The 22,402-nt window shown below is 44.4% G+C and overlaps 2 protein-coding genes across 4 annotated transcripts; both read right to left on the minus strand.

Annotated features, from left to right (window-relative positions):
* Nucleotides 1-740: 740 nt before the first annotated feature.
* On the minus strand, nt 741-4,038 carry sra1 (steroid receptor RNA activator 1). Its single transcript, XM_048995137.1, has 5 exons — nt 3,806-4,038; nt 3,343-3,465; nt 2,881-3,095; nt 2,221-2,329; nt 741-2,073 (listed from the first exon to the last, which is right to left on the minus strand). Exons 1-5 carry the CDS (start codon nt 3,828-3,830, stop codon nt 1,874-1,876), a joined length of 672 nt encoding a protein of 223 aa, XP_048851094.1. The 5' UTR covers nt 3,831-4,038; the 3' UTR covers nt 741-1,873.
* Nucleotides 4,039-5,037: 999 nt separating this feature from the next.
* apbb3 (amyloid beta (A4) precursor protein-binding, family B, member 3) lies at nt 5,038-21,747 on the minus strand. Of its 3 annotated transcripts, none has more exons than XM_048995083.1 (13): nt 21,582-21,746; nt 21,280-21,401; nt 16,006-16,190; nt 15,844-15,917; nt 15,050-15,107; nt 13,852-13,998; nt 13,207-13,334; nt 9,435-9,549; nt 8,887-8,974; nt 8,035-8,118; nt 7,197-7,312; nt 6,428-6,607; nt 5,038-5,503 (listed from the first exon to the last, which is right to left on the minus strand). In XM_048995083.1, exons 2-13 carry the CDS (start codon nt 21,326-21,328, stop codon nt 5,279-5,281), a joined length of 1,449 nt encoding a protein of 482 aa, XP_048851040.1. In that variant the 5' UTR covers nt 21,329-21,401; nt 21,582-21,746; the 3' UTR covers nt 5,038-5,278. The 3 variants fall into 3 exon arrangements, with proteins under 3 accessions (XP_048851040.1, XP_048851041.1, XP_048851042.1); XM_048995085.1 differs by having other exon boundaries at nt 5,369-5,503; nt 6,336-6,607; nt 21,582-21,747; XM_048995084.1 differs by lacking the exons at nt 21,280-21,401; nt 21,582-21,746 and adding an exon at nt 18,876-19,120.
* Nucleotides 21,748-22,402: the final 655 nt, after the last annotated feature.

Raw genomic sequence — 22,402 nt, forward strand, 5'->3', positions numbered from 1 at the left:
GCACCGCCCAAGTGCCGCCCTCCCACTGCTTCAGCGACGTCCTCGCCGTCATCAGGGCGGCGTCTGCTAGCCCCAGATATTAACAAAGTTACGTATTTTTACAAAGAGCAAAACGGAGGCACATTTTGACAGGAAGCAGGAGAAAAATGCCTCTGAATCTGAAATATACATGAAATATGAAACTCAAACAGGTTTGCCACCCTCCCAGGATTTGCCGGGACCACCCTGGACGTTGGTCACCAAACAGGCCTAAATAAACCTTTGGAATGGTGTCACTGTAGGCAGTATTTTTTGGGTGTCCAGGATTTTAAGGGACTGAGATGAAAACCCTAATCTAAAGTAAAGTGAGATACAGGCGCCATCTTCAGGTGACTTGGGTGTAATTGCACCTTAGTCCCAGTATATCGGTGGTTCGGAACCCAGTCCACAGCTTTTCTCTAGTCCTGCTACTTATACGCCTAAGACGGGTAATCACGTGGTTTATAATGAGTCAAATCAGGCGTGTAGGTGTTAAAGGCAATCGGAAAAACGTGCCGACGGACTGAGCAGACTGAGAACTGGATCAGGAAATGGATCAGTAAAATGTAAAGACAGAGGTCGCAAAAACACGAGCGTGTCACGGAGAAACAGGCCTAACACCCCCAACACCCCCAACACCCCCCACACCTCACACTGTCACAATCTCAGTGAGGATCCAGCTATGGGGCTATAAAGTTCTAACGTATAAACCACGTGAAGAATTACCATTTAAATCCGTTTATTATTTTATCATTTATGAGCATTTTAAATTATTTATCAAATAATTCAAATACATTTATATCTGTTCAGGTAGCTTTGGATGCATGTAGAATCTCCCAGAGTCCCGGATCCTGAAAGCTGGCGGTTGGAAGGGAATTAAATACAAAAAGATACGTACCCCAAGGCTTACGCCGTAAACCCAAACCCAGCGACATCACATGCAGCACTAACCCCCCCACGCCTCTGTACCCTTCTCTGCCTACCCTCCCTCCACAGCTCCATGCCACTGAAAGGTGAACGGTTTTTGTGATGACACCAAAATACATGGGGACGGGGGAGTGGGGGGGGGCGGGATCCTGCTGTGATCCACACTGGGGGGGGGGGGGGGGGATATGGACAGAGCGCAGAACCAAATGCTAACTTTACAGCATGAACCCAAAAATTAAATGACCCCCCCACTCCCCTTCATTGGGATTTCTACCACAAAAACCCAAACACAACAAAAGAAAATTCCGGAAGCATTCTCCTTCGAAGGGAAATCTGAAACGCGCACTTACTATTAGGTCTTTGAACAGATACACAAAGCAAGTGGCATGAATAAGACACAATTGTGATAAATGGTGCTTTACATATATACAAAAAAAATAACAATGGAATGAAACAATGTTACATCCTCATTCAGTCTTTCAAAAAAAATGGGGCCTTCTCACGGTTGCTGCTGGGCGCCCGTTACATTAAACGCAGAAACCCCCCCAGCACGGCCTTCAGATTACGGATGACACAGCTACAATTATGACCATCTCCTCATCAGGTGTTATCCATCCAGCAGAAACTGAAGGTGAGAAAGATTCAGTTACAGTGGAAAAAAAATAAGGAGATACAAACAAGTGCACTGCATTTCGTACGAAAAGTGTAGCCCGCAGACTGTTAAATGCTCACAAGTTACACTTCCCTTTAACACCCACTGGGAATGAGGAACATTTATTCCAAAGAAGCACAAAAACAAAGCACTGGACGCAACTTCTCAAGAACGCAAGTCACAAGGACCCACTTTGCTGCAAAACTGCAAAAACCAGTGAGAAAGAAAGAAAAAAAAAACCATCCTGTCAGAAATTCCCAGTAAATGCCGTCCCAGTTAGGTGGCAGCGTCTCCGCCGTGAGACGCGTCTGGGAGGGGATCCGACGGTGCAGTGTTCGGGACATCCGGGCTCACGCTCCGCGCTTCGCAGATCAGCCGCTTGACTCCCACCATCCACTGACTGACCTCGCCAGGGAAGTCCACCATCAGGGCTCGGTGGATCTCGTCCGCACTGTCCCACTTCTGGCTTCTCATCTCTGGGACAAGGAAGCGGCCAACATGACTCCATGTGAAATAGTTTGCACCATGTGACACAATGCTGGTGACCCCTGCTTTATAACTTACTGTACGTCGACTTCCCCCATTCAAACCACAAAACGCTAAGGTCTGCAGAACCTTCATACCTTGTGCCAACAGGTCCATTCTTCTCCTCACGGGGAGGGAAAGCCTCCCGTCTCTCCAAGCATCTTCAAAAAGCTTCAATCGCCTGGCTACATCATCACACACTTGTTTCTGTTTGAATATAATTAAAGTAAAAAATGCAAAATGTTATTAACGTTAGCTAAGCAGCCTGAAATGAACTATGTCCTGATAGGCTGGGGTAGTGACATTTTACCGCTGTGAAAAGTATTTTATGGTTGTTAGTTCCAAAAAAAAAGAAAATGCAACTTTAAGGCGTACTTTATATTGTACAGTAAGTTGCCCTAGACTGTAATACTGTCACAGGCCGCATAACATTGTTTTAGTCAACATTGGTTTGCATATATGACGGTGGTCTGCATATATCATGGTGGTCTGCATATATGTCACCCATCACGACGAAATGAGTTAAGTTGCACTGGTATAAATACACCTGTTGAGTACTTAATACTTCATTAGGACAATAACTATGTTACTGGTTTATGCATTGACTAGACTGTACTTTTTAATCGCTATTTCAGACTGAACTTTCTGTAGTTAAAAAAAACGAATTAGTGTAGCTTAGGCGTGTAGTAAGTTATGTATTTCTCAAATAAACTGATTTTAAAAAATCTTGGAAACGTTATGCTAAGAATTCAGTTTACCTTCGCCGTACGCCTACAAGCCGTCAGGGTGTAGGTTAAGACGCCAATGACGTCATCAATGCTGGGCTCATTCTCCGATTGGGCAGTGGGTGTGTCTGACTGTCCCTTCACTGAAAGTGACCGTGGGGGTGTGGCCACCCCACAAGGAGGTGGGGCCAGAGGGTTGCTGGGTGGAGTTGAGTGACTTGCTGGGGGAGTCACACCTGGCACAGGACCTGAAAAAAATAACACAAACTCCCATGAATACAGTGCATGCGGAATCACCTTAAACGAGAATAGAGACTAAATGCTCATGAAATGCTGTGTATTAATAAAGCAAAAAACTTTTTGTGCTTGTTGATTCCCGAATTATGATCCTTAGGATTTGGGTTATAAATGTCATGCATTAAAAGCACAACAAGCATAAACTCCTGTTATATGACAGATACATAAATCTACTTCACTATATTACATCCTACTTACTTTGAGAGCCGCTCAGTTGTGGTGGGGGAACTCTTTTATTGAGGAGGTTCCGCTTTGGTCCACCTTGAGTCTGCAGGCCGTAAGAGAACTGGGGAGGGTCGTTCCAGCCCCGGTCCTGGTTCCCTACAAAGATCATTAATATTATTAGTGTACCTGTCGACACTTCAACGGCAGTGGTCAATACGCAAATGTGGGTTACGATTAGCTGTTTTTTTTTAATTAATGTTAGTTTAATATTTATTCAAATTTTCTATTTTATGTAGTGCTTTGCATTCAGCGCATATACACTAAGCTGGTACTCAGCACTGTATCGGACCTTCCACCGCACGCACGGCATTCATATGCTTCACCAACTTTTTATACATATTGTTCAACATTTATACATACGTATTTATCAGTATATAAAGACGCAGTAAACCAGAGTACACTACGGTGCCAGGATTACAAATTCCACAACACAAACCTGGTTTAATGTATAGGTCCTCCATAACGTCTCCTGCCCCGTCACAGTCTTTGCATATCCGGTACACGTGTAAAGCCGAACTGCAGTTCGCTGCTTACACGGATATCCGCTTTTCCTTTGTGGTGTGGAGCAGAAAGTTAGGAGTAAAGGTTGTTATTGTTGTCAAGAAGACTCGCTCACTGCTCCCGATCGAAGCGGCTTCACGCACACTACCGTCGCACTGTGACACGTCATCATTAGGCGGCGCTCCGTAGTTGTGTAAAGCGGCACAAAGTTTTCAAAACTCGTTTTCATTTACTCGATTGCATAGAATACGTGTGGAAATTTAGTTCTTGATTCCTGGTGCGTTTTAGGGCAGAGGTGATCAAGACAGCAGGGCTGTGCTGTCATTTTACACATTCCTGCATATCTACATGTCAAAGGAATGGCATCTCCGGCAACGTACAAGCCCGATCTCAAGCTTATTTCCTCTTGGCAATATGTTGCCCCTACAGTTGTAAAATGGCACATTTATGTATGTGCAACTGGCAAGTTCACATATCTGAATATGTCTTAATATACGGTAAACTACCACTATTTATATTATGCACATTGTAACGCGTGTATTATTTGTTTAAATGCACGCTCGCCTGCAAAATGAAAGTTTGAATAGCCTCCCACTACTCTTGCCCAGACATGTGTGAGTATTCAGTGCAGTAAATGGGGAAGAATTATATACATGTGTGCTGCATGTTCGTATTTTCTTCTTGTCCATGTTTTTCTGACATCCACAGAAATGTGCGACTGCCATCTATCACACATTATTCTTTTAGTGCGCTATAATTCATAATTCACGAGATATGTGTTCCCGTGCATAAATTCAATTCTCAAACAGAAATTTTCGTGCTAGGGCGGCCAAAACCTACCTTTCAAATCCATGTAACTTCATAATATTTGTGCAAGATACACTCTCCGTTGATATGCTTTAGCAATATTCATAAATCTGCCTTACAGAATGTATGCATCAAAAACATTGTTGATCTGTGCAACTGCAGCTGTCCTAAACAGATGCATTTTATTTAAAAAGAAAACATACTTTGTACTATTGCTTTTCTACAGTTTAAATATGTTCCTTGTGTTTCATCCTAAAATTGCAAGAAAAAAAAATGCTTTATTAGCTAAGGTTTGAAACTAGCCGCATCTTGCAAAAGATGCTAGTTTGATGACGAGCTTGATAAAAGACTAACAACAGATTGACTGGGGAAAAATATGAAATAATTTAATTTTTGCACTTTCAACATTCTTCTTTTGCTCTGCAATCTACAGAGTTACGTTTTAAAACTTCTTGATGAGACACATGTATAGTTTTAAAACCATGTACAAACAGGTGAAAAATGCAGGTGGTCTTCATGCGTGACAACAATCACCTCATATGTCAAAATAAGAGTCCTCCTTGCTGGCCAAGTCACAGTCATGGCACGGTATCGACGGTCGCTAGGGGGCGGGTACGGGGGAGGGTTTGTTTCGGAAGGCCTCGAAGAAGGCCAGCATGCTCTTTCTGACGTTGGTCGTCCCAAACTTTGGGGGTGAGAGTCCGCTGTGGGGGGGTAGGAAGGTGGTGCTGTCTACGGAGCTGGTCCGTTTCACCTTGCTGCCAGACCGCCACGTTTTGGACTTGAGCGGCGGAGTTTGGGCCACCAGACATTTTTGATACTGGACCTGGTAGGAGGGGGGGTTGCATGGTGAGCCTGCAGTTTTTGCTGAATTCTGCATTCATTTTCAGACTTTTAAAGAGATACATTCAGTCCTGCTACAACATGTGATATCACGCCACAAATCTGTTCTAACACGATTGATGTATTAGTACCCAAGGCCAATTCAATTTGTCCAATTTGTATTTGAGTTATTTTCGTTCAGAAAGAAAAATATTCCGCGAACTACATCACTACTCGCACAAAAAAACAGCTATTCAGCTGAACGACAGTGATGTACGATTCGTGAACTAATCGTTCTTTTGAACTGGTTCGTTTCAGTGAATTGGATGAACTGGTCTTCTAATATAAATGAATTAAACTTTTTGTACATCCACGCATGGCAAAGGTGAAAGTCTCAGATTCTAAAAATCTAAAAATATTTGACAAGTTATCATATCAAAACACAGCAATCTTTTAAAATTCTCTTACATTTGTTTTCGTAGAGAGTCACAGCGCTTCATGAACTATTCGCTGCATTTCTCGGACCCACACATCTTGGCCATTGCTACTCCCAACTCTCGACAATCGGCAAGTTAGCGAGTTCAGCTGAAGCGGTTACCAGGCAATTCTCATGAGACTCATAAGATCGGATGTTTATGATATGATTTATTAACGTCGTATTATTGTTTCTTATAAAAATGCATATTTTAGTACGAGATTTAAGTGAACGAGAAGTTTTTCGGGAATACATTGGTTACGTAGCAGGACTGGCTATACTGGTGAATAAGGAACATTACTGTACAAAACGTCTTGCATTATTCATGAAGCACTCATTGTGGGTGTTTAGATGCGCTAACCAGCAGATCCTTTAGGAGGCCTGCTGGGCACGTGCAGTAGCCGGGGTCTCTGGACCGTGGTCGTCCGCTTTGCGGTCCAGTAGTGAGCATACCATGCAAGCCGCCTGCACTGCCTCCGAGATAAACCCGGCGTCGGGCTCACACCAGAAGACATGACACTGGAATCGCTGCGTCCCCCCATCCACGATCACTGCGAAGGTGTGCCTGTCGTGACCCACGCCCAGGAAGGTCAGGTAGCGCACCTGAAACTCCCAGAGTGGGTCGTCTCCATCCTGAAAGACAGGAGGCCAAATTCACACCCTGACATACGGTCAAAGGCCTTAGGCAGTCGAAGAAAATGTTTAAAGCCATTTATCTGGGTATATTTGCTCAGGGAAAAAAAAACTGAATTTAATATGATAACGTGCGCAAATTAAGAGCAAGACAAAAACGAACAAGAGTTTCTGCTGTTCTCCAAAAAGTCACTGATATCTTGCTGGATGGTTAGAAGAACATCGCTTCAGTTCCCAAACCTCTCCTCAGGACCTCCTCAGCCATTCCATATCTTCCGTATCTTAAATTCACCTTCAGCTCTATTAATTAATTAACTTAATTAGTTAAATTACTATTGATTATCCAAACAAGGCAGGGCATTGGTCGAGCTAACAAATCCATGGGTGTACTGGGCAATTGCTGCAAATACTGGGGTGACCTTAGGAGATGTTTTGAAATGGCGAAGCTGACACACTTTGACAGATATAATTTTGTGGTTTTACACCCAGATGAAGATCATTTAAACATAACTGTGTGACTGCCTAAGACTTTTGCACAGCACTGTACATGTAGCTGGTCTTAACCCCAAAACCCCCACGTCCCCATCACCTCTCCTCTCCAGAGGGACAGCACGGCGTCCGAAACGTGGAGGACCGTGGGCTCCCACTCATCCCTGTCCGTCATGTTCATGACGTTCTCGATTGCCCTGTTCAGCACCTCCATACCTGCAATTGAAAAGCAAAATTCAAGTAAAGTCAGGCTTCCTCGTCATCATTGTGGGTGATTCACTGTGATGGATATTATAGTAATAGAACTGAGAAGGCTGCTGTTAGTCAGGTGGACAGGGCTGAATTTGGAGGGGGGGGGTTCCTGGGCTAAATTCCTAAAATGCTGCTGTAATAACCAGAAAAACAAAACATTTTTGGCCCCCCCGACAAGCAAGGCCTGTAGGCTACAGCCCAGGTCAGCCTGTGCGTAAATCCAGCCTTGGCTCAGGGAGTGTCAGGCAGGCTGCACACCCCCAGGGACGCTGCGTACTGCTTTAGTCCAAAAGAACACGCAGTCAGGGGAACCGGAGTTTCTGAAGTGGACACAGTTTGTGGTTATGTGTGAGCCTGTGCCCTGTGATGGACTGGTATCTCATCCAGGGATGACTGTCTGTCTGTCTGCCTGTCTGTCTGCCTGTCTGTCTGTCTGTCTGCCTGTCTGCCTCTCTGTCTGTCTGCCTGACTGTCTGTATGTCTGTTTGTCTGTCTGCCTGTCTGTTTATTTATTTTTTATCCCTAAACGATTGTATTATTTACTATAGGAAGCACTCAGGGAACCTCTACGGCTGTATGATGGACCATTTGATGCATAATCCTCGATCGGATTGAAGATCGGATAGAAGCAGCAGTTATCCCTCCCTCCAACCTAGTTGTCCATGCTGATGCACGGCCAGCCTCACCCATGGCCTGGGGGACGGGCATTTCACCGATATACTCCACTGGAAACATCTGCTCCCTCTGCCTCACTGCATCCAGGAAGTCAACTGCAAGACAAACCAAAGCTGCTTCTCAGGACTTCCTCCAAAAGAGGGGACTACGTAGAAGATCACCATCAGTTTCTTCTGTGTCCGGAATGTGACTCGGAATGTAAACAAAAGTATGATTGGCTACAGATGTATAAATGCCACACTAAATGTAAAAACAGAGATATTTTCCCATTCTGGAAAATATATACCCTCAGAAACTAAATGGTATTTCATCAGACATTATTTTAAGAATATCCTGTGCCACAGGGCTATAGCATTTCTGTGAGGATGCGGGAGGAAGTACGAGGTTTATTATCAAGATCACAAGCCGAAACTATGACCCCAAACAGGGGTGGTATGTTGCAGCACCAGATCACGTCCTTATTCCAAGATCTGCAGTGTAAAACCCAGGCAGTTCGCCGTGAAACAGCCTTGGATAACATGGAAGCAAGGATCCAAATCACAAGACACAGGCTAGAGGGTAAATCTGAGGAATTTGGCACATGGGAGAACAAGGTGCCTAGGCACTGAATGCTTGGTATGGTGCTGACAGGGAATCCTCACAAAGAGGAAACTGCAGACAAGGTACAAATATACTCAGCGACTGGATGTAAGCGATCAGGTGTGCTGGTTTCTGCACGGTCAGACCTCCACGTGCTGCACAGTTAGCACGGCTAAAACCTGAAGCTGTCCAGCATCATTCTGAACATTCATTTAAGGAGAACATCAGACATGGCACCTTAATTAATTCTGTCCTCAAATCAGGCTTCCGACAGGATAAGTTACCGTGTCTCGGCAGATCCTCGGGGGAGATGCTCTCCACGGTAACAGATCGCGGCATGGAGGGCTGCATCTTGGCCTTCTCCGACATGATCTGCAGATGGAAATGCAAGGGCTAGCTTTCCACAACAAATTAAAAAAAAACCAAACATGCCATTTTTCAGGTCTCACTTCACTCTCTACATCCCATTATATCAATAAACAATAACAATGTAACCTTTATTTGAAATATATTTGAATGTTTGATGTGGAAAATTAAATTTTGATTGCCAGGCACAAACTGTAACTAAATTCTTTGTTATTTGCATTCTTTTAATCTTTTCTCTATATTTTTTCTCTTTTTTTTTTAGATATTTATATTCAATAAATTATAAGCAGTGATCAAAGTTAAAAAACAGAAATGGCATTTAGTGAAGAATATTTTGCAAACAGTTTGTTTTACAGTGAAATCACTGCTGTAGATTGAGACTACATTAGGCTAATAGAGTGGGCGGAGTCTGTGGGTGGGCGGAGTTTCTGGGTAGGTGGAGTTTAGCTGGCAGCTGTAGAGTCACCTTGGAGCACATGTCGTGCAGGGCCACCGTGATTGCTTTGGCCGGGACGTTGCAGCGAAACACGTGGCACTTTAGCATGCATGTGTCTTTGTCGCTGGCTACGAAGGCAAAGTCCCTGCAGCAGACAGGACACAAGCGCAAGCAACTGTCAAGAGACCAACAGCCCGACGCAGAACAAGTGCCTGAATTTCACTTCCGGACAATAACCAGAGAATAACACCATTGAAAGAGAATGAAATCAGCTACAACCAAGACACATGATTGCTGTACTGATGTAGTCTCGCTAAAATTCATTCTTTTTGTGTACATACAAATGAGGGATTTACGTAAGTTTACAATTATCATATATTCTGCAAAATTACTGGGAATGGTTAAATGTTTATATTGTTGTTGCCAGTAATAACAAAAACAGCAGCAATAATAATATTTAAACTGAAATTATAGAACACAAGCTTGGATTAGTTACTAAATACAAGTTAAAAGCATTCATTATTCTCTTTCTACTGTAATCTAAAATAAAGATGTTTAATGCAGGATTTGATGAGTAGTTTGTGTCAGTGGAGAATTGATCTGCTTAATAGCTGCTCCCCAAAACAAATGTTCTTTATGCTTATAGAAATGAGTAACACTGCATATATTACACACACCATATGGACAAAAGTATTGGGACACCCCTGGTAATTACAGGAATAAGCCACACCCACTGCTGATGTGCAGGTGTATAATTAAGCACGCAGCCATGCGATCTGCAGCGTCGAACAACAACACGGAATGGGGGGGTCATTCAGAAGAGGTTGGTCAGTCTGGCACCATCACTGGACACCATTGGTCACCTTTCCAGCAAGTCAGATCTCCGCATTTCTGTCCTGCTAGAGCTGCCCTGGTCAACAGGGAGTGACGTGACCGTGAAGTGGAACCATCTGGGAGCAAGTTCATCTGCAAAGTGGGGGCCACACAAGCTCACAGAGAGGGACCTGATCACCCAACGTTACTACCCAACATCAGTACCCAACCTGAATGGCAGCAAATTCCACTAGCAGTAATGGCCGAATGAAGCTTTGTGAACCATTTGCTATATTTTCTCACCCCACTAGATGGTGCTCTCTGTTCAAAAAAGGGCTGAATACATGGCCCAGACCAAACCATCTAGCGTGGTGAAAAAATACAGCAAATGGTCCATGAAGCGTCATTTCGCCATCACTACCCAGCAGCAATGTTCCAGTACATAATGCAAAGTCTTCCCAGCAGAATACAGGCTATTATAGAAACAAAGGGTTAGCCAACTTCACATTAATAGCCTTTGATTTAGAGTGGGATGTTGGACAGGCTGGTCTCCACATAGTTTTGTCCATATAGTGTATATTGTCCATATAGTGTATATGGTATTAACAACCATCTTTGTATCAGTGACAGAGAAAAAACTATAAATAAACATACCTGGGGGGCAGAGATGCCTCCCACCTCACTGCTTCCCTCACTATATCTGCCTGGCCTTAGGGTATGAAAAATGCATTTAAAATGCCTTTCAGCTCCATGCTGCCCCCTGTCTGCAAGAAGGCACCAATGCCAGGAGTTCCATAAATAAACCATGACCATCGTTTTCACAAAGGTCTAAGGAACAGGGAGACAGAATGATGCAAGTGACCGTAACCCGTTGGTCTCAGAGAAGAGGCTCCTGATTGGCGATTGGCCAGTGCATTAAAGCTCACCCCAACCGCTTGTTATTATAAGACTGATCATTCTAGGTGTAAAAGCCAGTCCCTGATAGGGGAACCTGATCGACAGCTAAGAAAGTTATTTGTAATCATTTAGCGGCTGTGAAGTTATGGGTTCCGTCTCCTGTTGACCTCAGAGGCATACCTGCACGTGAACTCAGAGGAACGATATTTCTAAAGGTCAGGAATAATGGACTCTGCATGGGACCTGGCTGTAGCTAGTGCCAGTGCTGACAGTGAGAACAAGGTGCCAAGTGCCTACTGTTCTTCGTTATTACAGGAGAACACTGGAGAGAGCGGGAATGATGTACAATCTCCCATTTGCTGGAGCCAGAGAGTTTAGCTAGCTGAACTGATCTGATATCAGTTTCACAGTCTCAAGAAAAGCAAACAGGCGTTTGTTCCTGTACTTGGTCAGTAGGCGGGGGTTAGGGTCCTTCCTCATGTCTGTGCTTCTGCTTCTTGCAAATACTATATAACTTTGTTGCGGCATTAAATTAGAACAAAAGGATTGCATTCAGACTTGTTAGACTGTCTTGAGACTTGACTTCAGCTTGTTGACTTGGGCCTTGACTTGGTGTTAGGCTATCTTGACTCGAGGCTTGCCTGTTTTAACTCAAGGCTTGCCTACTTTGACTCGAGGCTTGCCTGTTTTGACTCGAGACCTGCTTGTTTTGACTCGAGACTTGACTTGGACCTTGAGCGGTAAGACTTGAGACTTGTTACTTGAAAGTTAATGACTTGTTCCCACCTGTGCCCCCATGACCCTCACCAGGATAAGCAGTTACAGGATGGATGGATGAATGAAGATAGTAGGTAATATATAAATGGAAAAGGCAACAACTGGATCTCAATGGATCTCTGTGTTACACAATATATATATAGGTGCACATATATATATATATATTTATATATACATGCAGAAAATTTACTAAATGGAGGTAGCATAACAGCACTCAGTCTTATATGGACATACATTAAATGGTTTCTTAAAGAAGATTCTTGATGGGTTAGACAAGCCTGACTGAAAATTCAGTCAGCAGTTAGTGTTCCCTCCACGTCATGGATCTTGACTCCTTTTGACGTTTCCTGTGGTCAAACGACATGCCGTCGAACACAGGAGCGGCAGTGAAATTCACTCGGTGAATTCCAGAAGCACGCAACTTCTCAGCCACTACAGATATTTGCTCTGTCCCGCCACCAGCAAACACCCAGGTTGGCTAACCAGCGATTAACCAAGCCGTCAAAGAGCTAAACCAAGCGTGCCGTTCTGAAGAAACAACTGTACGGATAGTCATGCAAGCTGGTGACGCCCATCTCCAACACCATGTCAGTGAGCGCTAACCTATCAAAACATCGAAATGCATTTACCTGTCTCTGTATTCAAGGGTGGCAATAAAAGAGAAAGAGATATTTCAGCATAACAATAGTCTTTAGGGTCATTTACCTCTCCAGCAGAAAATGCTTCTGACCTAATCGTTGACAATCATGGAGCCGAACTCGGTTCAAATTGCAAAATGTGAACATTAACTGCAACTGGAGCATGCTAATATACCAACACACAGCTCATGTTTCTGAAATGTCCATGTTTTTAGTAATTGTTTATGCGATATAACTTACATTAGATTTGGGTAAATCACTGCTATTCTCCCAGATAACTTTGTTGCCAGAAATGCAGTTATTTTACGTGAATCACACTATATGATTAAAAGAGGATATACTTCTTAAAATGTACTTAATATCATTTATTATTAACGGGAGTTACATTCTTACGATAATTAAATGTGTACAAAGATATACTGTGTAAGCTATATATTTTTCAACTTTTTCTGCTACACTTATGTGCTATATTTGTGTATATAAATATCACATTTATATTGTAATTATATAACGTGTATATACAAGTACTGCTTAAACTAAATGTATTTCTACTATTTCTGCTACATTAACATACTGTAGCCGTGTGTATAAGTTTCACATTTATACTGCACTGGATATATTGATTGCTTTTCATGACATATCAGTCCCGTATGACTGATATCCTGACATAAGCCGACCTTCCCTTGTTGCAGCCCACGCCCCACACACGGATGCCGACGATGGGCTGACAGTGGATGAGGCTGTGGTCTGCTGGGTCCACCAAGCTCAGAGTGTCTTTTTTCAGCACCATGACCATGTCCTGACCCTGCAGAGAAGGGGGATGGTGTGTGTGTGTGTGAGACTGTGAACCCGCAGCACTGTGGGTGCTGCTGACATCACTGCCGTCTGACCAATAAGGCGACACAGATGTTCAACAATTTAGCCTCGTCTAAGACAGGGGGCGCCAGAGGTGAAACTTGTTATTTTTGTTTATATTATTATTTTTGTCATCATCATCATCATCATCATCATGAAATAAAGACACACCTTTACACTGCTCTGTAAAGCTAAGCAAGTTCCTTTGTTTTATGTCAATGACACGCCCCCTAATAAAAGGCAGACACAATAAAATGGGTATTTTACAAATCTGTCCACCTTGCTACTTAACAGAAAACACTGGTTTTAGTTAATGTGGTGATGTCATCAATGAAGATAGTGATTGGTTAAAGTAGTGAAGCAGAATCCCCTTGTTGACCCCGGGACACGTTGAACTAAATCAAGATGTGACTCCTGCATTGATCCCTCCCCCAAACACACACACACACACCCGCCCCCTCACTCACCTCCCCCCATGCCCCCGCAGCCTCCCTGCCCTCACACTTGCTGTAGGACAGCTGCTGGATGCAGTTGTTGACGGCGATGCTGCTCTTCCCCGGAGCCAGGTCCTCCTCGGGGATCTCCACCCAACCCAGGGAACGCACAGCAAAACACTGCCCGGGGGGGGGGGCGGGGGGGGTCAGATGGGGCGACATGTCATACATGAGACATAACCACACAACCAGTTTCCTAATATAACGGCAAGCCATTGCTGCTCCAGTGAGGAAAAACCAGGAAACACCGAGCCTTGCTACAATGGAACTATTAACATTTTTTATCAGTGTGTGTTAGAGCTGGAAACAGAGGAGTGGGGGTCTGGGGTGTAGAGCTAAAAGCTGAGGAGTAATAGAAAAACTCAATGGTCACTTTATTAGGTGCTCCTTGGTACTGCGAGTGGCCAATCACGCGGCTGCCACTGAAAACATAAGGCATGCAGTCGGTTACTGAGTGGCTAATAGCTGAACATGGTGTGTTTCGGTGCTGTCAACTTTTATCAGCGGGCTGCAGTGAGATTTTCTATTCGAGACGAGTCTGCACACACATACATATGCATTTACATGCATGTAACAGTTTTATTACCTAGTAAATGGTCTGTAGGGTTTGCAATACTTTCGATGTAGCTAATTTTAGGTTCATAATAGAATAATATAGATTTGCCATAGGATTTCTTGAGGGAGAGTCGGAAAGGGTGTGAGCGTCACGCTATGGATCTGTGTGACCGTTAGTTCCAGACGTGGTGGTTCCAACATCTCAGAAACAGCCTTCCTGGGCTTTTCACCAACCATAGTGCCTCGAGTTTACAGAGAATGGTTCAGTAGAAAAAAAAACACAGTAAGATGCAGTTCTGTTGCTGAAAACACCTTTTCAGTGGGTGACTGGTTGAAGCTAACAGGAAGGCCACAAACGCAAACGCGGGCGGCAGTGGTGTGCAGACACGCGAATCTCTTCCGGTTCTGGAAGCAAAAGAAGCTCCTGCCTGGTGTTGCATGCAGACGCCTATTAAAGTGACCACAGAATGTTCTCTGGTTTTTTTGCACCAGGTGGTTAGACGACCTCTAGTTACACACAGTCCTTTATTCAAGCCAGTACTTTGCGGTCAGACATTCCAAAGGCACCGTCACAAAATTAGCAGCACAGAATGCAAACGTAAGGGAGCGAATGTACCTTAGAGTCAGGATCGTTGTTGGTATAAAAGTGATCTTCGTGCCAATGCAGGCTTCCCCTGGGTGGACGACAGAAGATCACAGCTAAAACAGGCATGCTGGCTTCAGGTCGTGACAGTGCATCTGCGGATAACACACTGCGGGCACACTGTCGACTACACGTGCGGGGTCTTTTTAACCCCCTTCGTGCTGTTTGTGTGACACCTGAGATGTTGCATGCACTCTGAGATGAGCCAAAGTGAACGAGAGCGTAAAGGCAAAACTAAAAGACTGAAAAACTGCACTTAGTTTGTGACACGACGTCCCGTTACCAGAAATTCACTAGCAAAACGATTCACAGATTTCATGGGCGTTTACGAGTCCAGTGATCCCTCACTGCAGTCAGCAAACTGCACGAAATGGAGCCTATGATCTCTGCGTTACTTATTCTTTACATACACGTTCAAATATAAACCGCGCACATAGTGTATAAACCCCCCATGTCCAATCCCCCTGTTGCACACTGTGCCCTGTTTTGCACTTTTTGTGATATTGCGAAATCACCCCCCTGTCATTTCCTGTGTGCATGTGTCACTGTGGTCCTAGGGGGACGGGGTGCTATTTTGTGCAACTGTACAGAATATCTGTGTATAGACGTTGCGACAATAAGCCCCCTTCACCTGATTTGACTTGAATCACAGGTGACTTCTGACCTCTAAAGATGGGCAGAGGATCTGCGTTTAAATCCCGTCTCCTTGGTGCCCCCCAGTGGTGCACTGAGGTCCTGCGATTGGCCGCATGAGGAAGTGGGCTTACCTGTCATGCAGGGTCGACGTTGGGCTCATCGTCCCCCTTATTCCAGAACCTTGCTCAGTGCCGGTGCTGAATCTCTGAAAATGGGAAGAGTCATTTCATTCACAGTAAGAAGCGGATCGTACCTATAGCGACTGACTGCTCAGCGTCGAGATCAGACCTTACCCTGCATTTACTGGTGCCCGTGAGGGCGGAGCTTGGGTCACCCTCGGCGCCATGTGACGGGTGGTGCCACTGTGTGGCACCGGTGGGTACGTGCCAGTAGTACGTGCCAGTGCTGTCCCGGATGGTACGCCAGCCAGGGGGCAAGTCCGAGTCCAGGTCAAGGTCCTGATCATTCCAGATGTTATCTATAAAGACCAATAGGAAAGTCAAGGTGGATGGGACACCTCAAATTTTCACGTAAATCATGATGGACCCTTTCACATTCATGGGATCGTGTTTGCGTAGAAGATGTAAGCAAATATACCACCTAACAAATCCAGTCCAAGAACACAGTAGAAGGTCCAAGTAGATGTGTAGGACTCAAGGCGCTTGTCCACTTAGTTCTCCTGCTTGATGTGGAGATTCGAACAGGCAGAAGTTTGCTCCATCAGTTAATCTGATCCCTTCTATGTGAAGGTATGTTTAGCACCAGCTACGGAGTTAAGGAAGGAATGAAAAGAGCAGCTGTTTCGTTGTGCAGTTTTTGCCAGTTAAGGTTTTTCATGTGTGAACAACAAAATGATTACATACTTCCAACACCCACAATAACTATAGCTTTGGGTTCATTTATGTTTGCACTTGGCGCAGAGACACCTGGATGCAAGTCAATATGGGCTCTCCATCAGTGTATATTATTTACTATGGACCATCACACATACACTACTGTATGTATACTGTATACAGTTAGATATGACAGTGGGTCATTATACGGCCAGCAGTGCTGCCCATTCTCCTGTGCCTGTTACGCTACGCGATACGCCTGCTAATGTCCTACTGCGTCCGCTTTCAGTCGTCTCTCCATCAGTGTTTAGAATTTACTATGGGTCTCGGACGTAAATCCAATCGAATGTCACTCGATCAGGCGAAAATCGTCTAAAGTCTGTCATTTTATTTTGTATCATGAATTTATTGTGATTCTTCCACAATAAACTCCAGCAAATTCTAACAAGCATTTTGATTGCGTCGCAGCTAATTAGATGGAAGTGGGGCAGGTTTTGAAAGCAGGCTGTTTGACAAAACCTGTCCAGAAATGGAGGAGAGATGAGGGAGCTCTTCTCACAATCCCCCATTGTACACGGCGGCTGCAACAAAAGCAGCGAGGTGGAGCTCATACTGGATAGTCTCCTCCGGGATAGAAACCAGGTCACTGTACCCACTGTTCTGCACTGGACCAGGACCAGACCATCCATTTACTGCTTCCAGACTGGACCGAACCCTGGCACACTGCATTTTTAGGCATCCAGAACCACAAAGCCAGCATTATTTCTTCAAAGCATTCATAGATCAAATAAAGAAAAAAAAATAATACAATATTTGTTTGCAGGCAAATATGAGGACAGCCATGGACAGTGAAAACTTCATATGGGAACTGTACAGTGACAACTTCCCAGTTTGGTTTCATTACTGATGGCGTGCTAAGTCACCCTGTCTAAAACATGCATTGCCAATGAAAACCTTTTGCCCAGAAGGTTGTGTGGTTTCATTTTAGTCCAGTCTCTCAGAAAGTTCGCCTTGTACTGCTTTACAGGAAGGCACTTGCAGTGTAATCAGCAACTTTGGCATCGAGAGAGTCTTTTATATAGAAGTGACTCATAAGCTATTAATCTTTATTACGATAATCACCTTGGCTCAGGCACTTGAGGGGGGCGATTTACAAAATTACATTATTGTAGGACCTTAGAATATTGGCTGTACAATAACATAAGACTCGGGTGCAGGAAAAACGACAGGATTGCTTTGTTGAATCAGTCCAAAACAATGTTAACCCACTGATACCTTTTTACCCACTGATAAGACCAAGATCTGCAGCAGGTTACTGGTAATCCATACTAAGCAACATAACTAGCTGGCTGAGGCTCAGGGCTGGTCCTGGACGTGCTGGGGCGGGTTGTCAACAGCTGGATGATGAGCAACGGTCTTGACTATCAGAACAAGCTCCTTCCCTCCCCTTCACAATGCAAATTCCAAAAACACTTCGACAATCCCACGACAAGAAGCTCAACTGGGGATTCCTTCACACAGGGGTTTAAAAATTGTATAATGTCTCCACGTAACAGGCTAATTGGACAGTATTCTGAAATAAACATGTTCAATAATCAGTTGTACTACTCATCCATATATGGTCTCTTTATTTATTTATGTATGCTATATGGCTGATAGGTATATGGACTAATTAAGCCACGCCCACCTCTGAGACAGCCAATCTCCAGCAGCGGAAAAGGTTAATGTCGTTCAAGCTGGCGCCAATCATAGGATTCCATCTTTCCAAAGTCAGTCCGTCAAACATCTGCCCTACTACTGCTGCCCTGGTCAAATTCAAGTGAAATGTTTGTGAACTGAAACATCTGAGAGCAGGTTTAGATTACAAAGCAGTCAGCCGCCAAGCTCACAGACAGGGACCTGATCACCCAACATCATTACCCAAGCTGAACGACAGCAAATCCCACCAGCAATGTTCCGGCACCTAATGGAAAGGCTTCCCGGAAAGGTACAGGCTATTACAACAACTGAGGATGGATCACTTTCATATTAATAGCCTTCCTTTCTACATGAGATGTTGGATAAGCTGGTGTCCGCATACTTTTGGCCATACAGACCGGTTTGAGTTAAGCTTTGACCTCCGCTGGGGAAACGCAGTTGGGCTCTTTGCTGAAATGGAATAGTAGACTAACCCTCAAGCCACACCTCAATGTCCTTTAACCACTGCGCCACCTGCTGTCCATATAAACAATAATCAAAGTGCCACTGGTTCTTCACTCGGTCTTAAGGGAACATTCTCAAAGCACACAAAGTTTGGCGAAATGAAACAAACGCAACGGATACATACTTACAGTGTAAGTGAGAGAATACGCAAAACATTTGGTTAAGCAATACGTGCAAGTCTGCTTGCCACGGCAAGTCCACAGCACCCAGATGTATTGACCCGATGTGAAGATTCTCACCTAGCTAAAAATAAGACGAGCTACATAATCACATGCGTCAGTTATACTGCATTCCATTCATGCGTCTGCGTGGCATGTTTGTTCATTTTGTTCAGAAGAGCTGCTGACTGAAAGAGTCAGACGAGGGCAGCTGTTTTTAACTTACGAGCTGTGATATTACGCAATCGCACCGATACTTTTTGAATCATCCTCTAATGATGTTCTCTTCTGGCTCTTGAACTCAGGTTTCCTCTCCCCATGCCTGCTCTGGGCAATCCCTTCGTCTAACACTGTATGTCATTATTAATGTGTCATATTATTAATAGACCTTAATATACACTAGTACAAGTAATGGTAACGCTCCATTAAACTCTGGAAAGAACAATTATATTGCAATACATTTCTGCAGTTTTGATTCTCTGTGACTCCTGGTAGCAATATGCCTGAGCACTTATGTCATGCAACCAAACATTTTGTGTTTTATTCATGCATTACAGTATTGTAAGGGAATTTATCATAGTCAAATATATGTAGCTCAAACTGCATATTCATATAATTTTGCATATCATCTTGCATGTAAGATTTGTTTCGTAATGCTTTTTAATCATCAATGTGGATTATATTACATTTTCAAATTCATTCGTATCTAAAGGTTTCTCGTTTCATAACTTCGTTAGGTCATTTACTGAAGTAACGGCCCTTTAATTCCATGGGAATGAACAGGGGAAAAACGTGGGAAGTTGGCCAGACCTTAATGAAGGGAATTACTGAGAGGAGCCTAGGACAGTCTACCCATGCAGACAGGGCCGGTCAACCCTATATGCGACATAGGCGGCCGATAGTGCCCCGACTTCAGAGGGGGCAGGGGCGCTGCTAAGGATTTTGGGCCCCATGAAAAGAATCTTGACAGGGCCCCCAGCACAGTTTATTGGGGGCTTCTCTGGGCCCCCTCTCAGTCATGGGCCCCGAGAATCGTCATCGTTTACCCCCCCTTTACAGCGCCCCTGGGAGGGGGCCTCGACTTCAGAGGGGGCCCTGACTTCAGAGGGGGAGCCGACTTGCCAGCCGGCTTCACTTTTCCTCGGACGGGGGCGATGGCGGTGATGTTCACACATCGGCCAGGACCGGTACTGCATGCAGATCACACTGTCTCAACAAGGGTGAGCGTGTGAGTGTGTAAGAGTGTGTGTGTGTGTGTGTGTATATATGAGTGTGTACAAGTGCGTGTGTATGAGTGTGTAAGAGTGTGTATGAGTGTGTAAAAGTGTGTGTGCAAATTAAATCAAAAATCTGAGGTATGGAGCAGAGTGACTGCAGGACAGGCACGATTAACTCTCTACACCAGACAGCGCTAATCATTCATACAGTTGTTTGCAGTACTGAGCACCGCCTTCAGCTACAATGAACTGATGCGCCTCCTTAATGCTCTAAGATACGGGTAGATAATCCCCAGCAGAATACGGCTCCAGTTTCCTCAGTTAAAGCACTTCTTCACTCAGCTCTGGGTGCCCCTAGTGCCTGCTGGTTACAGTGCAAATTAATTAGCGGCAGTAGATTGAAATTCGCTTGTGCGAATGTATCCTTTCGGCTCATTTAAAACATTAATTTAAATGTTTGTGTTGATAAGACAGGCAAATGAAAACACATTTCTTCATTTTCTCCCTTTTGCAATGCAGAACCACAGAAAACGCATGGATGGATGATATTATATGATCACAGAATGCTGAAAATCTGTGGATTTATTTGTCTCTTCCCTGGTCTGTGCCTCGTCTTCCTGGTACTGACAGACTAATGCTAAGCACGTGTTTCGGTTAAGTGAGGACCCCTTGTTCCTTGAAGGGCACAGAGTTTTGGAAGCTCTGATTGGCGAGCACCGGCCATTCTGCAGACTTCAGATAATGTCTCAAAATTTAACTTTTGAGATTTTAATTTTACCTGGCTTAATGGTGGTGCTGGGTACTAGTGCCTTATTTCTGCTAATAATAATAATAATAATAATAATAATTTCCAATACATTTTTTGCAAAGAGGAAATAATCTCCGAAACGATAATAACAATCAAACGGCAACTGCTACCAAGTCAAGGAAAAAACAGACATTGCGAAAAAGAAGACAGGGCAATGTGATGGAGTTTCTAATACAAGGTCGGACCCCTGGCTTCGGCTCCTCACACCTCCGTCGCTGACAGACGGAAAAGCCGCCGAGGAGCAGAGCAGAGCGTCACGTCTCAAGGAGGAATTTAATAATAATAATAATAATAGTTATGATTATTATTATAATTAACGTGTGCACGCGTAGGACGGCGTGACATTTACCGTTATAGTTGACGATGATGATGGCCAGCATGTAGTCCTTCCCCAGCATGGTGGAAGATGCTCCAGGAACCGCAGCGGTCAGCTTCGCTTCAGCGCATCGCCACCGCGCTGCTGATCCGGCCCTGCGCTCGCATGCCGAGGGGATCACAGCTCCGCTTCACTCTCCCTCTCTACCCATATCCCCCTGCCATTTCCCTCCCCCACCACTCTCACATCAACCCGCCCCCCCCCCCAAAACACATGATCATACTGATGGCACTATGCAATTAAAACAAGCTGTCCGAGGGACACACAGAACCTACCCCGTCGTTCCGCCGTGGCTGGGAGTCGTGCGATCGCCTCGCCTCACCTCTCATCTCATCTCCTCACGCCCGCCTTTTCATCAGTGATGCTCCTTCATTCTCTCTCACCCCCCCCCTCCGTTTGCCTCTTTTGTCCTCCCGTTGTTCTGTGTGTTTTAAGGATGGCTGTGTACCCCCCCCCCGCACGCACGCACGCGCACACACACACACACAGCTAATCGTATGAACGTTTACATACAAGTACTATCCAGTATGCATTATAATTATTGCAATTTACGCAGAAACGCAAGCATTCTATTGCAATAAAGGCGCACAGAACCAATAATCGTTTATTGAACAGGAGGGAGTTTGTTTAAATGGGGATTTCATTGTGCTTCCCTCTGCCTGAGGACCGATTGTGAGATCAGCAGCATGGTAGGTGCTATTCAGAAAAGCAGACAGGGCTCAGTCAATCAAACCGCGAGGACAAGTGAGGACAGACGCAGTCTGCTCTGCAAGGGGCTCCGTATGTTCCAGCCCCCGCAGTCCAGTTACACCGCATTGGATGCCTCCTCGCAAGTCTGATGTTAGTGTTTAGGTTTCACCGGTTTCAAAATTCCTGGTCATTCCAAATCACGAACTGCACACGGTGGAAGTGCATTCAATGCCTAATCGACATTCTTTCAAAATAGATTAATGTTCGAATGCAATATTTGTTTAAAGTGATAGTGTTTTACAAGCCTGGTAAATTGCTAAATATAACTTGGAATGTGATTTTCACGTCTGATCTATCTTCTAATATGAGGCCATTTTTTCGAGAAAACCATATTAATAAAATACAG

Source organism: Brienomyrus brachyistius, chromosome 24 (assembly GCF_023856365.1).
Source record: "Brienomyrus brachyistius isolate T26 chromosome 24, BBRACH_0.4, whole genome shotgun sequence".
In the NCBI taxonomy this organism is placed as follows: domain Eukaryota; kingdom Metazoa; phylum Chordata; class Actinopteri; order Osteoglossiformes; family Mormyridae; genus Brienomyrus; species Brienomyrus brachyistius.

Bases quoted from the DNA above. Each gene is read 5' to 3' on its own strand.
- sra1 (XM_048995137.1), bottom strand. From the start codon at position 3,830: ATGGAGGACCTATACATTAAACCAG. The intron at 3,466-3,805 runs GTTTGTGTTGTG...TGATCTTTGTAG, and splicing joins GGACCTATACATTAAACCAG to GGAACCAGGACCGGGGCTGG. The intron at 3,096-3,342 runs GTAAGTAGGATG...TATTTTTTTCAG, and splicing joins ACAACTGAGCGGCTCTCAAA to GTCCTGTGCCAGGTGTGACT.
- apbb3 (XM_048995083.1), bottom strand. From the start codon at position 21,328: ATGCTGGGGAAGGACTACATGCTGGCCATCATCATCGTCAACTATAAC. The intron at 13,999-15,049 runs GTACATTCGCTC...CCCCCCGGGCAG, and splicing joins ACAACGATCCTGACTCTAAG to TGTTTTGCTGTGCGTTCCCT. The intron at 5,504-6,427 runs GTATGCTCACTA...CCCTCCTACCAG, and splicing joins CAGTGCAGGCGGCTTGCATG to GTCCAGTATCAAAAATGTCT.